A 16786-nucleotide genomic window follows, 5' to 3' on the forward strand; every position below is an offset into this window, starting at 1 on the left:
AGTAAAATACACTGAAGATTTTGTAAAGATTGAATACTGTATAAGTATAGATTTGAGCTTAAATGTGTAGTTTGTCAAAATTGCTCACCTGATCTCACCACCCCCCATGACAAATATTATTAGTTCCTTGTATTTTGTATCATTTCCTGTGGAGTGCTTTTATTTTTCCTTCCCCCTCCTGTTTGTCTCTCTTCCTCTGGTCCAAGCGCTGGGTACCGCACCTTTCACTGGTTGCCAATCACGATGCTTCTAATGCCAGTCCTGTCCTCCTGCTTTGACCTTCATGCAAGTTTGCTCTTTGTGTACTCAACAGCAAATATTAGTTTTTTGTTTTACCAGTTTTTTTCCCTTATAAAAAAAAGGCTTCTTTCTGCATTTGCCTGTGGTCTCTGAATCTCGTGGTCCAGACAGATACATATTATGACACCTGATTCATTTTCATAAAATAATACGTGATTATATATGTTGTATTATCATTTCATCCAGGGAAAATAACAAGTAAACATTCATAGTAAGCATTAAAGGCGTACTGAAACCCACTACTACCCACCACGCAGTCTGATAGTTTATATATCAATGATGAAATATTAACATTGCAACACATGCCAATATGGCCTTTTTAGTTTACTAAATTACAATTTTAAATTTCCCGGGAGTTTCGTCCTGGAAATGTCGTGTAATGAAGACGTCATTTTAGGAAGTATGAGCGCTGCGCACACCCATCCATCCATCCATTTTCTACCGCTTATTCCCTTTCGGGGTCGCGGGGGGCACTGGTGCCTATCTCAGCTACAGTCGGGCGGAAGGCAGGGTACACCCTGGACAAGTCGCCACCTCATCGCAGGGCCAACACAGATAGACAGACAACATTCACACTCACATTCACACACTAGGGCCAATTTAGTGTTGCCAATCAACCTATCCCCAGGTGCATGTCTTTGGAAGTGGGAGGAAGCCGGAGTACCCGGAGGGAACCCACGCATTCACGGGGAGAACATGCAAACTCCACACAGAAAGATCCCGAGCCTGGATTTGAACCCAGGACTGCAGGACCTTCGTATTGTGAGGCAGACGCACTAACCCCTCTGCCACCGTGAAGCCCTCGCTGCGCACAGACACAGCTAAAAGTCGGCTGCTTTAACGGCATAATTACACAGTATTTTGGACATCTGTGTTGCTGAATCGTTTGCAATTTGTTCAAAGACGGAGTTGGGAAGCTTTAGCCTTTAGCCACACAAACACACGGTGATTCCTTGTTTAAAATTCACGGAGGTGAAACTTTACTATATGGATCACAGTGAACATGGATCCCAACCGAATGTCAACCAGCAGGTTTCAGTGAGAAAATTGTGGTAAAAAGTCGCTTCTTACTGGATGTCAGCTGAGCTTGTGCCGCCCTTAAAGCTGCCGTCGACTTCGCTGAGACACTGCGCGTCAGACACCCGTGGACGTACACCTCTGACTATCAGGTACTGTCGAACTCACTAAAACAATAGCAACACAATAGAAAGATAAGGGATTTCCCAGATTTTATTTTTTTTTTTTCTAGTCCGTCGCTATCAATATCCTCAAACACAAATCTTTCATCCTCGCTCAAATTAATGGGGAAATTGCTGCGGGGTCGTTCTCCCAGGAAGGCAGACGGACTACTCTGGACATGGCGTTTAGGTATAAACATGATTTAATTTTAACCAAAAAAAAAGATACAAACCAAAAGGGCTCACAGCTGAGGCACAACTTGGGCTAAGGAACAATAAACAGACTATGAACATAAATCAAACAAAACTTATTTGGCATGGCATGAAGCACGAAACTATGGCAAGGCATGAATAAAGTCAGCACGGAGCAAGAAAAGATCACGATGACGCCAGGACGACCAACAGAAAATGACAAGCTTAAATAGTGATGTGGTGATTTAAAACAGGTGCGTGAGTTGTGAGGACAGGTGAACTGAATGGTCGTCATAGTGACAAAACAGGGAGTGAAAAAACGGGAACTTAAAGAGTCCAAAGGTCAACAGAACATAGCCAAACAGGACATGATCAACAAGACATGCCATGGACTCCCTTAGTTCCTGTTGTTGTGCACCCTTGAGTTTGTTTAGTTACCTTGGCTACTAATAATTTTCACCTGCCTCTGATTGATTTTAGGGACGCTCACCTGTTCCCCGAGCACTAATCGGAGGCATTATTTAAGCCAGCCTTTGCCGGTCAGTCGGCCTGGCTTCTTTGCTTGCTTATGTTACAGTTACATGAGTATTCCTTGTCTTCTTGGCTATGTTAAGTATTTGCCTTAGCTTAGAGTGCGATCGGCACATTTTCCTCTGGCTTGTTTTTAGTTTTTGGTACTTGTTTGAGTTCTACAAATAAATAATTTTCCCACCTGCACGTCCTGTCCGTTTGCATTCCGGGTGAACGAGCCTCGCAGCAAGCTGCGACCCCCTGCACGTAACAAAAATAAAGTAAAGAGTACTCTTAAAAAAAACAAAGCTTTATGGAAAAGGATGGGTACAAGGACTGTTTAAAAACTTTTTATTTGTCCAGGAAAAGACTACTGAGATGAAAAATCGCTTCAAGAGAGTCCTGCCACAAGGAATTTAGGGCCTGATTTACTAAGATTCAAACACCACGTGGTGAATAGCGTGTGCAATGTCTGTACTATTATTGTGCGCAATTTACTAACACTCTATGCGTGTGCAATTGAAAAATGGTTCGGATTTTGCATGTACTATACAAATATTACCACAGTGATAGCCTTATTTACTGCACATGCATTTGATCAGGCATACAACTGTGGCGTTTTGCTGTTTTCCAACAAGCAGGATGCATTAACTACTTTTTATGGGCATTTTAGGAACAGTCGAGCAGTGCATCTACATTTCTTTTTTTTACTGATGAAGGTGCTTGGAAGAGAGCCTGACCGTACGCCACTTAAAATGCAGAAAATGCATACTTCAAGATTTTTTTTTTACATATAAGAAATATTTTGAACGAACGTCATTAAAAAAATAGTAGAGGACACCAAAACGCATCAATTTAATTTGTTTTATCTGCTCCTTAAGTCCTATAGCTGTTACGCTTGTGTGGCATTGTAATGCCGGATTCGGTCCTCCGTGGATGCGTCAGCAAGAACACAGCAAAAAGGTAAGAACTAAGGGATTTATTAAACAAAAGGAGCTTTGAACAAAAACACTGATACAAATGGAAAAGGCAAATAAAAGCGCTAGCATGGAAAGCTAGGACAAACAAACCGAAGCACAAAGGCACACAAAAGGAAACACAAAACAACTAGCGTGAAAGCTAGGAATAAAATAAAGCTTAGCGTGAGAGCTAGCGAAAACGAGAGTGAGAGACAAGTCGTAAACAGATGTATGTGAACAAACTAAGATCCGACAATCAGTGAACAGAAAACGCTGGCTTATAAACAGTTGGTGATTAGTAAAGACAGGTGTGCTGGAAAAGAGAGTAGCAGCTGAAACTAATGAGTGACGATGGAAACGAACAAAACAGGCACTAAGTATGTCAAACCGCAGAGTGATATAAAAATTGAACAAAAATAACAATATGGTGATGATCAGACCATCGGATCACAACAATAGCACCTATAAAATGATAACATGATGTTTCTGAATGGACGAAATGCCTAAGATTTATTTTTTTTCTGACCATGGAAAATGTTGGGACGGAGGTTTCTTGTCTTTGCAGCGCACGCACTGATCCTGCAGCCGTGTGAGGAACCGTCAGTTCACACCTCCTTCTGACACGTGCTGAATAAAAAACAAAATAGCGCTCGCAAAACGATGATGAGTGTTTGTTTGCATCCTCTTTCAGTGTTGTGGGCGTTTTGATGATCAGCATATATTTTGCATATAAATGAAGACGGAGCCGCAAATGGATTGCACGCCTTATTCTGCTCACTTAAAAGGCACAATCCAATTTGCACACATTCAGTAGATCGGCTTTGAGTGTGCTATCAGGTTTGCATGTGTTTTAGTACACGCAAACCTTTAGTAAATCAGGCCGTTATTGTACAAATGAAGACAACTACAAATTAGGTAGGTCCACAAATGTTTTTCAACTTTAGTAAACAAAAAAAAAAAAAATTGAAAAGGCATTTTAAAGTGTAATATTTCCTTATGTTTGAGTTATTCTCTAGAAGCTCTATTAACATTGACGAAAGCACATAAAGTATCTGACTCTGCCCAGGAAGCTAACACTCTGTCCTTATTCAAATGTAAACTTAAAACTAGGGATTTAATTCCAGACTATAGCGCTCAGACTGTGGAACAATTTGCACAAGTCCCTCCGTAATCTGGACTGTGTTGAAACGTTTAAGAAACATTTGGAAACTTCCCTTTTTAGTAAAGCTTTTAGTTAATGCACCTTTTAACTACCAATTGTAATCCACTTTGTATCCTTTTTATGATGTTGCCCCTGTTGTTTTAATTGAATAGTTGTTTTACATCAACTATGTTTTAAACAGCGCTTTGTGATTTTATCTGTGAAAAGCGCTTTATGAATAAACTGTACTTACTGACTTACCCTCTTTCTCTTTGTCTTTATCTTTCTCTCTCTCTACCATGATCTTGATACTCTTTGACTCTGGATGTTAGGCTGGCAAGTGCACAATCGTCTTCGAAATTTCTGCTCGTTATTGTCGGTGGCCAGGCCAACGGTGGTGATGCTGGCAGTTGACCAATACGGTCACCATGGGGTCGTTATTGCTTCTGATACGACTGTTCTTATGACTATTGTCTTTTGTCGATCCCCCAGTCACTCTACTCCTCTATTATTTCCTCTCTCTGCGTACCCTCTGTCCCTCCGCTGCGTTTCTCGATCTCAACCAAGCTGGCAAAGACTGATGGCCAGTCTACACAGTCCACGTTTTGTACTCGGTTTATTCCCTGTAGAGAATTTTTCCTTGCCTCCGTCGCCAAGTGTTTGCTCATGTAGACCTCAGTTAGTTCTCCTTACTGTATGAGGAGTGTAGTTATTGAACTGCTACGTATACTTAGACATAATTTCTGCTGTGAATAGAATGTATTGTAAATTTAAAAATGTTATGTTTTTTTTTTAATGTTAGTGCTTCACTAACTCACCACAGACATTATAGGCATTGAATCCATTTATTGTGGATCTTTGTGAACATGGATCGTTTGACTGACATTCTTTTTTGTGTGTAGAAAATACGGTTGTACGGTATACCTGTATTAGTATAGTAGCGCGAAACTAATGAATTATATTCGGTACTATACCGCCTCTGAAAAGTACCGGTCTACCACCCCCTGGCGTTTCCACGTCGTGTCATTGCAAAGCATGTTCGGTTGCGCACAATCATGTTACTACGAGTTTTTGTCTACACAGTGTGTAGAAAAAAAAAGAGAACGGACGCATTTTAGTTTAAAAACTAACGATAAAGGTGAAGTTATAACACTGCCTTCAGGAAGTGGTGCTTTAAGACATGGCTAGCTAGCTAACGTCAAACATCCATTTGCTGTCAGCTGTGTTTTAGCTATTTCTAAATCACTAATCCTCGCCTCTTTGGCGACATATAAAGTAAGTTTCTTACAAGTATCATCCCTGCAGAACGAGGAATAGCTAAACATGCGTCACTACACACTGTAGCTCACCGGGGTCAAAATGCAAACAAACGCCAATAGTGGCTCAACACCTAACATCCACTGTAATGATAGCAAGTTCAGTAGCATATCTATTCGACACTACTATAATTACGTCAACATTTTTTGGCATTGCAACGTTTTCTATCTATTTTTTTAAAGTTTATATTTTGTTTAGAAACTCAGGAAATATGTCCCTGGACACATGAGGACTTTAAAGGCCTACTGAAATGAGATTTTCTTATTCAAACGGGGATAGCAGGTCCATTGTATGTGTCATACTTGATCATTTCGCGATATTGCCATATTTTTGCTGAAAGGATTTAGTAGAGAACATCGACGATAAAGTTCGCAACTTTTGGTCGCTAACAGAAAAGCCCTGCCTTTGCCGGAAGTCGCAGACGATGACATCACCCGTTGATGGCTCCTCACATCCTCACATTGTTTTTAATGGGAGTTTCCAACAAAAAGAGCTATTCGGACTGAGAAAACTACAATTTACCAATTAATTTGAGCGAGGATGAAAGATTCGTGTTTGAGGATATTGGTAGCGACAGACTAGAAAAATAAATATATAAATAAGTAGTTAAAAAAAAAAAACGCGCTTGCATTGGGACAGATTCAGATGTTTTTAGACGCATTTACTAGGATAATTCTGGGAAATCCCTTATCTTTCTATTGTTTTGCTATTGTTTTATTGAGTTTAACACTACCTGATAGTCGGAGGGGTGTGTCCACGGGTGTCTTGACGCCAGTGTCTCAGGGAAGTCGACGGCAGCTTTATGGACGGCGCAAGCTCAGCTGATCTCGGGTAAGAAGCGACTTTTTTCCACAATTTTCTCACCGAAATCTGCTGGTTAACATTCGGTTTGGGATCCATGTTCGCTTGACCGCTCTGATCCATATTAAAGTTTCACCTCCAGGAATTTTGAACAAGGAATCACCGTATGTTTGTGTGGCTAAAGGCCTAAGCTTCCCAACTCCATATTTCTACTTTGACTTCTCCAATATTAATTGAACAAATTGCAAACGATTCAGCAACACAGATCTCCAAAATACTGTGTAATTATGCGGTTAAAGCAGACGACTTTTAGCTGTGTGTGTGTGCAGCTCTCATATTTCCTAACAGTCCGTGACGTCACGCGTACACGTCATCATTACGCGACGTTTTCAAGAAGAAACTCCCGGGAAATTTAAAATTGCAAATTAGTAAACTAAAAAGGCCGTATTGGCATGTGTTGCAATGTTAATATTTCATCATTGATATATAAACTATCAGACTGCGTGGTGGGTAGTAGTGGGGTTCAGTAGGCCTTTAAATATGACCAATGTATGATCCTGTAACGACTTGGTATCAGATTGATACTCAAATTTGTGGTACCATCCAAAACTAATGTAAAGCATCCCAACAACAGAAGAATAAGTGATTATTACATTTTAACAGAAGTGTAGGTACAACATGTTAACAGAAAATGTAAGCAGATATTAACAGTAAATGAACAAGTAGATTAATAATTAATTTTCTACCACTTGTCCTTAAAAAAATTGACAAAATAAAAGAATGGAAAATGACACAATATGTTACTGCATATGTCAGCAGACTAAATTAGGAACCTTTTTTTGCTTACTTTCTAATTAAAGACAAGTTGTCATGTATGCCCATCCATCCATTTACTACCGCGTGTCCCTTTTGGGGTTGCGGGTGGTGCTGGAGCCTATCTCAGCTGCATTCGGGCAGACAAGTCGCCACCTCATGGCAGGGCAAGTTTTCATGTGTGTTCACTATTTTATTTAAGGACAAACCTGCAATAAGAAACATATGTTTAATGTACCCTAACCTTTTTTGTTAAAATAAAGCCAATAATGCATTTTTTGTGGTCCCCTTTATTTAGAAAATTATCGAAAAGTATCACAAAGTACCAAAAAGTATCTAAATAATTTTGGTACCGGTAATGGTACCAAAATATTGGTATCGGGACAACACTAGTAGAAACTCCATGCAAGATGCAATGGCATTCTGAGAACGGATTGATTTACATGGAGCAATAAGATGCACATCAGCCCCATAATGCACTTATTATGCAGAGGATTCAAACAGAAAACGGAGACATGACAGCATAGCTGCAGCTGCTGACACAAAAATAATGGACACTCTGGGAGAGCAAACAACAGCGAGAACAAAAGCAATGTGTGGCAGTAAAGGAGAAAGGAAGAAAATAAACGGATGCTTATCAGCCTAATTCTGCTGCAGTCGCTCTGACGTTGGTCAATGCAGCGAAACGGAGCTTGTGACGTCACTAATGCAGCAGAGCACCAAGGTTATTGTGCATAGACTACCATGTAGCACCTCATTGCCAAACAAAACAGTGGGTTAGAAACCCAATAAATCCTCTCTTAACCTCTCCTTCCCTCTTTTCCACGATGCTGTGGTGCTGTCATCGCCAGACACTAATCCGTGTCCTTGACGAATGCGTCTTATGATAAGTAGTGGCAGGCAATTTTGGGGCATTTCCATGTTGGAGATAATGCACCATCAGAGGGAATAAGAGACTGGCTGGAAGTAAAATATGCTGAGGGAGAGAAAAGTTGCAAAGGTGGGGAGAAAGATCGATTGGAGCAGTATTTTTATTGTAAGATTACATTATACATGCCTCTGCATTGCTTTTTAAAAAGGTGAATGCATGCATGCTTTTTCTACAGCAATATGTTGGCCACTGCCATCCATGGTGGGACGCAGAGAAAATAGTCTGCTGCACTTTTGACATTGCTGACATATTGCAGCGAGTGCTTATGCTGCAGACAATGACAGTGAAAGTGACAGCAGAGAGGCGCTGCGGCTCCTTGTATTGCAGGACTGAGTGTCTCGCTCTCTCTCTTTCATGTGCACAAATACATACAACATGGCTCGCGGTTTTAGACTTGCCTAATGAATTTTGGTAAGGACCTGACATCATTCAGGTCAACTCAACAAGGGCATGTAATCACTCCCAATGATTCCCAAAAAAACAGGCTAATATTTAATACAAAATCTATTTGAGGATGCTTCCATTTGTTTGAATTGCATAGTATGTAATGTAAATTTCTGTAAATTATTAAGTATAACGTCTTACAACAAGGGCTGTCAAAAATAATGCTTTAACCCATCCATCCATCCATCCATCTTCTTCCGCTTATCCGAGGTCGGGTCGCAGGGGCAACAGCCTAAGCAGGGAAACCCAGACTTCCCTCTCCCCAGCCACTTCGTCTAGCTCTTCCCGGGGGATCCTGAGGCGTTCCCAGGCCAGCCGGGAGACATAGTCTTTCCCAACGTGGCCTGGGTCTTCCCCGTAGCCTCCTACCAGTTGGACGTGCACTAAACACCTCCCTAGGGAGGTTTTCGGGTGGCATCCTGACCAGATGCCCGAACCACCTCATCTGGCTCCTCTCGATGTGGAGGAGCAGCAGCTTTACTTTGAGTTCCTCCTGGATGGCAGAACTTCTCACCCTATCTCTAAGGGAGAGCCCCGCCTCACGGCGGAGGAAACTCATTTCGGCCGCTTGTACCCGTGGTCTTATCCTTTCGGTCATGACCCAAAGCTCAGGACCATAGGTGAGGATGAGAACGTTGATCGACCGGTAAATTGAGAGCTTTGCCTTCCGGCTCAGCTCCTTCTTCACCACAACGGATCGGTACAACGTCCCCATTACTGAAAACGCCGCACCGATCCGCCTGTCAATCTCACAATCCACTCTTCCCTCACTCGTGAACTCGCTTTAACCCAGTGGTTCTCAAATGGGGGTACGCGTACCCAGGGGGGTACTTGAAGGTATGCCAAGGGGCGCGTGAATTTTTTTTAAATATTCTAAAAAAAAGCAATTCAACAATCCTTTATAAATATATTTATTGAATAATACTTCAACAAAATATAAATGTAAGTTCATAAACTGTGAAAAGAAATGCAACAATGTAATGTTCAGTGTTGACAACTAGATTTTTTTGTGGACATGTTCCATAAATATTGATGTTAAAGATTTCTTTTTTTGTGAAGAAATGTTAAGTTCATGAATCCAGATGGATCTCTATTACAATCCCCAAAGAGGGCACTTTTAAGTTGATGAAAACTTCTATGTGTAGAAATCTTTATTTATAAGTGAATCACATGTTTATTTTTCAACAAGTTTTTAGTTATTTTTATATCTTTTTTTCCAAATACTTCAAGAAAAACCAGTACAAATGAGCAATATTTTGCACTGTTATACAATTTAATAAATCAGAAACTGATGACATAGTGCTGTATTTTACTCCTTTATCTATTTTTTTCAACTAAAAAAGCTTTGCTCGGATTAGGGGGTACTTGAATAAAAAAAATCACTGAAAAAAGGTTGAGAAGCCCTGATTTGCATTTTGAATTAAATATTGCAGTAATAATGTATATACACAGATTAATCATGGAATCTATTTTGACCGCACATTACCTGGAAGGTGATGCAGGTTATAGGGCCAGTAATTACTTCCCTGCATGCATCACAGCAAAGATGAGTCAGGAAACTCTGACTAGGGTGTTCGCTGGCAAATTTCACCTCAAAATAAACCCTGACTGGACTTTAAGATAAAACTCTTAGCATGTGTTGTGCAACAAAAAAAAAAGTGGTGCATTCAAGTAAAACATTTTAAAAAATCCCCTACAGTATATGACATAGGGGATTTTATAAATGTTTTTACTTGAATGCAACACTTTTTTTTTTTTTTGCACAAAACATGCTAAGAGTTTTATCTTACAGTATATGACATGGGCAGCACAATGGAACAGGGGTTAGGGCATCTGCCTCACAATACGAAGGTCCTCAGTAGTCCTGGGTTCAATCCCTCCGGGTACTCCAGCTTCCTCCCACTTCCAAAACCATGCACCTGGGTATAGGTTGATTAGCAACACTAAATTGGCCCTAGTGTGTGAATGTGAGTGTGAATGTTGTCTGTCTGTGTTGGCCCTGCGATGATGTAGCGACTTGTCCAGGGTGTACGCCCCCTTCTGCCCGAATGCAGCTGAGATAGGCACCAGCCAGCGACCCCCCGCAACCCCAAAAGGGGCAATCGGTAGAAAATGGATGGATGGGAGTATATGACATTATGACAATGAAATTACATATGTCCAAACTAGGGCACCGGTACTGGTGTGGTTAGCTACAAGCTAAGTAAGTACCAATGATTGTCCCACGCACTACTTTGGTATGACTCGGCCCGGGTTTGAACTCACAAATACCCCACTTGCAGAGTGGTTTTTCAATGTTTATACCTCCACTTTATTGTTAGTTTCAAAGCCACAATATGTCCATTCTCTCCCTTCTTTCTCTATTCTGTTTCTGCTTGCAAGTGGTCTGTGCATGTGCTAATGTTGACTGGTGACATGTTGTGCGCGGTTAGATGCATGAAAAAACAAACGCCGGTATTTTTCAAAAGCATTATAGTGCCTTTTTTAATTCATTAGTATCACGGTACTTTAATATTAACAGTACACCACCCCAGTCAAAATGTTGGGGTCTTTTTGGAAGTTAATTTATATTATGCAAGCAAGTAATGGCTGGTGATTATTAATGATTTATCCACATTAAAAAGTGTAATTAATGTTTTTGTTTTTTTTTATTGTTTGACAGCACAAAGGTTATTCTCAATGCTTTATCTTACCAAGACAGAATAATTCCAACGGTGTGGTTTAAGCTCCAGCAGGGCACGGAACACATTCCATAAAGGCATGCTTGGAGGGGTTTAGTGTGGAACAACTTGAAAGCATTGACCTCAACCTCATCACCTTTTGGGGTGAACTCGAGCAACGGCTGTGAGCCACCAGGTCCAATATCAGTGACCTTCGACCTCACACATGCACTGGAATGGACATAAATTCCCACAGGCACATTCCAAAACCTTCTAAAAAGTCCTCCCAGAACTGTAAAAAACTGCTGAAAGGCCAGCTTTATTATTTTCTCTATAGTTTTACACCATACAAAACTTTGTGCATTTATGTTTTGCATTATCTTTTCCATGTTTTTCATCGCATAAACATTGTAGGATAGAAGTTACCAGTTCAGCATGAAGATCCAAGCAGATCATTGGGTTGGAGATTATAGCCTTGTAGCTGCTCCACCGCATGGAAGCCATGATTGCAGCCCTAGCAAGTATATTTAGCACTGTATAGTGCATACTGCATAGTTGAATGAAATTACTCTCTGACCAAACAGACTGGATTTTAAATGTCACTGCACATAATGTAAAATTGTCATTCATGAGTTGAAAATGCAATTATTCCCCTCTTAAGAACTGCAAGGGCTAATTGGTTTAACTACATGATGCAGGTTTAGCATTCAACACATGTAAAAATCAAATTTCCACATGATGAACCTTTTCATAAATCTTTGTGAGTGTTGTTTCACCAGAGAAATCCTGTTGCAAACAACTTATTACTCATCCTCGGAACTCTGTGCCAGATCTTGCAGCTTTGTTCCACATTCCTTTTTGATTCTCTGATCCTAGACTACTTTTAAACAAATTACATTCCAACGGGGGTTACAAGTGCCAAAACAAAGCTGCGATATGTAGCACACCCTCTCTGTGTCAATATCTGTTCACCAACGAGCTAACCGAGCAGAAGATGTTGCACTTATCACCGCGTTCTAAACGTCATGAGGTGTGAGGTGTACACATTCAATGGCTGCAGAGAAAAAGCAATATTTAGTACCTCTGAGTTGAAACGGATTGAACAGACGTTACAGGAAATGACCGGACGCTTGGTCTTGACCAGTGGAACTCCGAAGGTGTGGTTGATCACAGCCTTCTGGACTGGGTCCATCTGCCACAGGGAATGGGGAGGGGAGGAGAAAACCAATAAATATGTGAATTGTAATTTAAACATACATCTCATATTATCGGTCTTGTGTTTATTGCATGCTTGACAGCCATGACTTAACTAAACCTGCACGAACACATTTAAAGATAATGATTTTCTTCTTTCTAGGTTTCTAATATTTTGGGGTTGTTACTCCATACTTTCTTGCCATCCTTGAGACCTCCGAATTCGGAAGATTTGGGAGGTGGGAGTGAGGGGGCGGGGGGTTGTATATATTTTCAAGTACTTCTTATATATATATATATATATATATATATATATATATATATATATAAATATATATATAAATAATCCGTTCATGAATGAGTATATCCGTTCGGCCACCGTGTTCAATGGAGAAGTCTGATCTACAAAATATGCAGGCAGCATACCCATTCCCCTTCGAGCTGTACTGGAAGAACTGAAAGGATTTTTTCCTATCCATTTGGAACTTGCAAGCATACTTTTTCTTCTTAATCATCGTCGCCATGTCTCTTCTTGGTTCTTCTGCTTCGTCTCTGTTATGTTTTTGTACATTACTACTTGCCGTAATTTTGAAGCATTGCATGATGGGAATCCGGATGTTGTGTGTCAGTGTATTAACTTGCCGACTGGAATAAACACACGCTGAGAAATAGCTCCGCGCCTGCCTACTTTATGGGTTATAAATAAACCCATGGATAACGGAGACGTATATAATAGTCTCCTTTTCAGGTGAGAGAGAATGCTAAAGAAAGTGCCTTTAAGGCACGCCCCCAATATTGTTGTCCGGATGGAAATAGGGCGAAATTTGGGAGAATGCTTGCCCCGGGAGATTTTCGGGAGGGGCACTGAAATTCCGGAGTCTCCCGGGAAAATCGGGAGGGTTGGCAAGTATGTGTTACTCAGTTATGTGTAATGGTTATGGTGCTCTGTATGATGCACTTTTGCTAGGCACCACTGCAAATAAAGGGCGTGGTCGAATACGACACCAAATAACACCCGCTAAATCAGTGTTTTTCAAACACTATGCCGCGGCCGTGAGATACAGTCCGGTGTGCCATGGGAGATTATGTAATTTCACCTAATTGGGTAAAAACTATATTTTACAAACCGGTAATTATAATCCGCAAATAATGTCTCATTTTTGAGTGTATGTATCAGGGGCGGTTCTAGGCAACGCTTTTATGAGGGGGCAGTCAGAAATGTGAAGGGGGCATCATGTGTACACATCATGCTCCAGCACTTTTTTTTATGTGCTTATAGTAACGATGCTTTCTTCATGGAAATGGGTCTTTGGCTATGTGTCCAACCCCAACCTGGAGTAGTGGATTGCACTTTGTCAGGCCTCTACCTTCAGACCTGTCCAATTTGGGTGTCCCACCTGAAAACTAAGCTCCTGCTGGTATAGCTCTTACGGTCACTGAGGCACGCAAACCCCCTGACCACAATAAGGAGGCAATCCCTTAGGGGGGGAAACTGAAAAATAGAAATAAAAATAAATGAATAAAATAAAATAAAAGATCCTTCATCCAGATTTTATCAACCAACAACATAACATTTATCCTAACTGGATGGCCTAACTCTCAAATAAATTTTGACCCAAAGTAGGGTCACTACAGTCAATATTTACAAAACTGAAAGGTAGTCTGATGAATAATGATAAAAAAGAATCTCAAACTAATTTATAAAACAGAACATGGGCACTCATCTGGGCACAAAATTCATTCACTCCAATGTATGTGTGTTGCCCACTTGCTTGTAAATTGATGAAAACGGCAGTGTTTTTGTTTTTAGGTGTCTTGGTCATATCAAATGAAACTTATAATTTGTTTATTATAAAATGTAGATTGAAACATTAAAGGTTGACTATGTAGAATTACAAGAAAAACAACAGAAAAAGAATTCCAGCAGTCGATTGCAAGACCGTTGCTAAGTAAAACGGGCCGTTGCTAGGGACTCCGCTCTGAACAGAGGACAGCAGAGGAGGACTGCTAAGCAGAATATATACCTTCTGTTTCATTTTTACCGTCATTAACAGCATCATAAATGACTTGTAGCTTGTTACATGGACAGTGGAGGCTCTCTCCCTTCCAAACCACTGCTGCTCAGAGCCTCCGCTGTCACTGCTCTCGTCAAGTTGTAAAAAAAAAAAAAAAAAAAAAAGGAACTCCGTAGCACCGAAAGTCCGCGACGATAAACGTGTTTATGACAGATAAGACTACACAAATACACCCATCCTAACAAGTATATGATAAATGTAGACAACTTTTCCTTTTCTTTTACTTTCATACTGCAACAGTGATTGGATGTTTACTGAGGGCTGAGGGGTGTGTGCGGGTGTGTGTCTGCTGCGCAGCCTGTGGAATGTGGAATACACGCACAGCGGAGGGAGGGATGAGAGGGAAGCCGACACTACTATATCGTGTGTGTCCCTTTTTCGGCGGATTTTTCCGCTAGTGCAGATAAGTTTGTTAACTTGTAATGTAGTAATTTGGTGAGTTTATTAAAATTTGCTCTCTCAAATTTTGATTTGAGGGGGCAAGACATTTATTTAAGGGGGCTCTGCCCCCTCTTGCCCCTGCGTAGAGCCGGCCATGGTATGTACTGTCTAGAGCTCGCCAGAGTAACCATGTAATACTCTTGCATATCAGTAAGTGGCAGCAGGTAGCTAATTGTGTGTCAGGAAGACGTGTGTAAGACGACGATAGTTTGTCGTGATCCCTATATGTAGACGACAGCGGGAGGCAGTGTGCAGGTAAAAAGGTGACTAAAGCTTAAACCAAAAATAAACAAAAGGCAAGTGCCGAGAAGAAGAGGCATTGAAGCTTAGGGATGAACTGAACTGGCTACATAGTAAATAAAAACAGAATGCTGGACAACAGCAAAGACTTACAGCGTGTGGAGCAGACAGAGTGTTCACAAAGTACATCCGAACATGACATGACAATCAACAATGTCCCCACAAAAAAGGATAGCGTCCGCAAAACTTAAATAGTCTTGATTGTGAAAACAAAGCAGGTGCGGGGAATAACGCTCAAAAGAAGACATGAAACTGCTACAGGAAAACACTAACAAGACAGTAAAAGCCACAAAAATAGGAGCGCAAGACAGGAACTAAAACTCTACACAGAGGAAAACACCCAAAAATTAAAAATAAGTCACAGAGTGATGTGACAGGTCGTGAGAGTACAACTACTTTGAGACAATAGCTGAAGTGATGCATGGTCTGTTATTGTTTACAGTCATATCCAACAATTGCAAGAACAAATTTTTATTGTCAATATCTGCTGCTGAGTTTCATTTTTAATGTTTTCTGCTGGTGGTGTGCCTCTGGATTTTTTCAATGAAAAACATTTGCCTTGGCTCAAAACAGGTTGACAAACGCTGCGCTAAATAGCAGGTGTAACTTGTAAGCTTTAAAATTAGTGGGCGTGTTGCACGTTTTCTACTTAGACTGTGAACGTAATTGATAACAAGTACAAAAATAATAAAGATTGTCCTATTTAAATGAAGATTTAGCGTGTACAACCGGTTGTCACCATGGAGACACTCTTCTTCTACTACAAACCCATTATATAACATGTGCCAACCTTCAGCGTCTCTTTCAAAATACAAGTGCAATCTAGCCAACAGAATCTATATTTTAGCTCGCTGAAGGTGCCCTCTGGGGGGCACAAATGAAAATATTTTTGTTGCAAGAAGTGTTTTCATGAAGGGATATTCCATTGGAGATATACTAACAATAATTGTTCTGTATAATATGAATAAATCTCATATGTAAAAAAAACTAACACCATGAAAAAAAAACACCAACACACACCAAAACAAATCAGTTCAGATCATGTTAATCAGCACCCACAAGTCATCCAGCAGTTATACAATTATAAAAAAACTACTGACCGGACCACACATCAATTTTCTTCTGCTTAATCGAGGTCGGGTAGTGGGGGCAGCAGCCTAAGCAGAGAAGCCCAGACTTCCCTCTCCCCAGCCACTTTGTCCAGCTCCTTTCAAGGGATCCTGGGAGACATAGTCTCCCCAAGTTGTCCTGGGTCTTCCCCGTACATGCTTACCTGTCGGACATGCCCTAAACACCTCCCCGGGCAGGCGTCCGGGGAGCATCCTGACCAGATTCCCCAACCACCTCATCGGGCTCCTCTCGATATGGAGGACTAGCTGCTTTACTTTGAGCTCCTCCCGAAGTAGAGAGCTTTTCATCCTATCTCTAAGGGAGAGACAGAGGAAACTCATATCAGCCGCTTGTACCCGTGATCTTGTCCTTTTCAGTCAGCTCCTTCATTACCACATTGAATCGATACAGTGTCGGCAT

General features: G+C 40.9%; 1 protein-coding gene across 6 annotated transcripts in view; it reads right to left on the reverse strand.

Annotated features, from left to right (window-relative positions):
- The window catches only part of znf385a (zinc finger protein 385A), a 186801-nt gene that overhangs the window by 50242 nt on the left and 119773 nt on the right, over positions 1-16786 (reverse strand). For 5 of the 6 annotated variants that reach the window (XM_061903391.1, XM_061903389.1, XM_061903390.1 and 2 more), the window contains one exon: positions 12328-12438. The exons of the other annotated variant lie outside the window; for it this stretch is intronic. In XM_061903391.1, coding sequence (XP_061759375.1) covers positions 12328-12438 — 111 coding nt within the window. The remainder of the gene's footprint in view (positions 1-12327; positions 12439-16786) is intronic. 6 annotated transcript variants of the gene reach the window in all.

This window comes from Nerophis ophidion, linkage group LG06 (genome assembly GCF_033978795.1).
Source record: "Nerophis ophidion isolate RoL-2023_Sa linkage group LG06, RoL_Noph_v1.0, whole genome shotgun sequence".
NCBI lineage: Eukaryota > Metazoa > Chordata > Actinopteri > Syngnathiformes > Syngnathidae > Nerophis > Nerophis ophidion.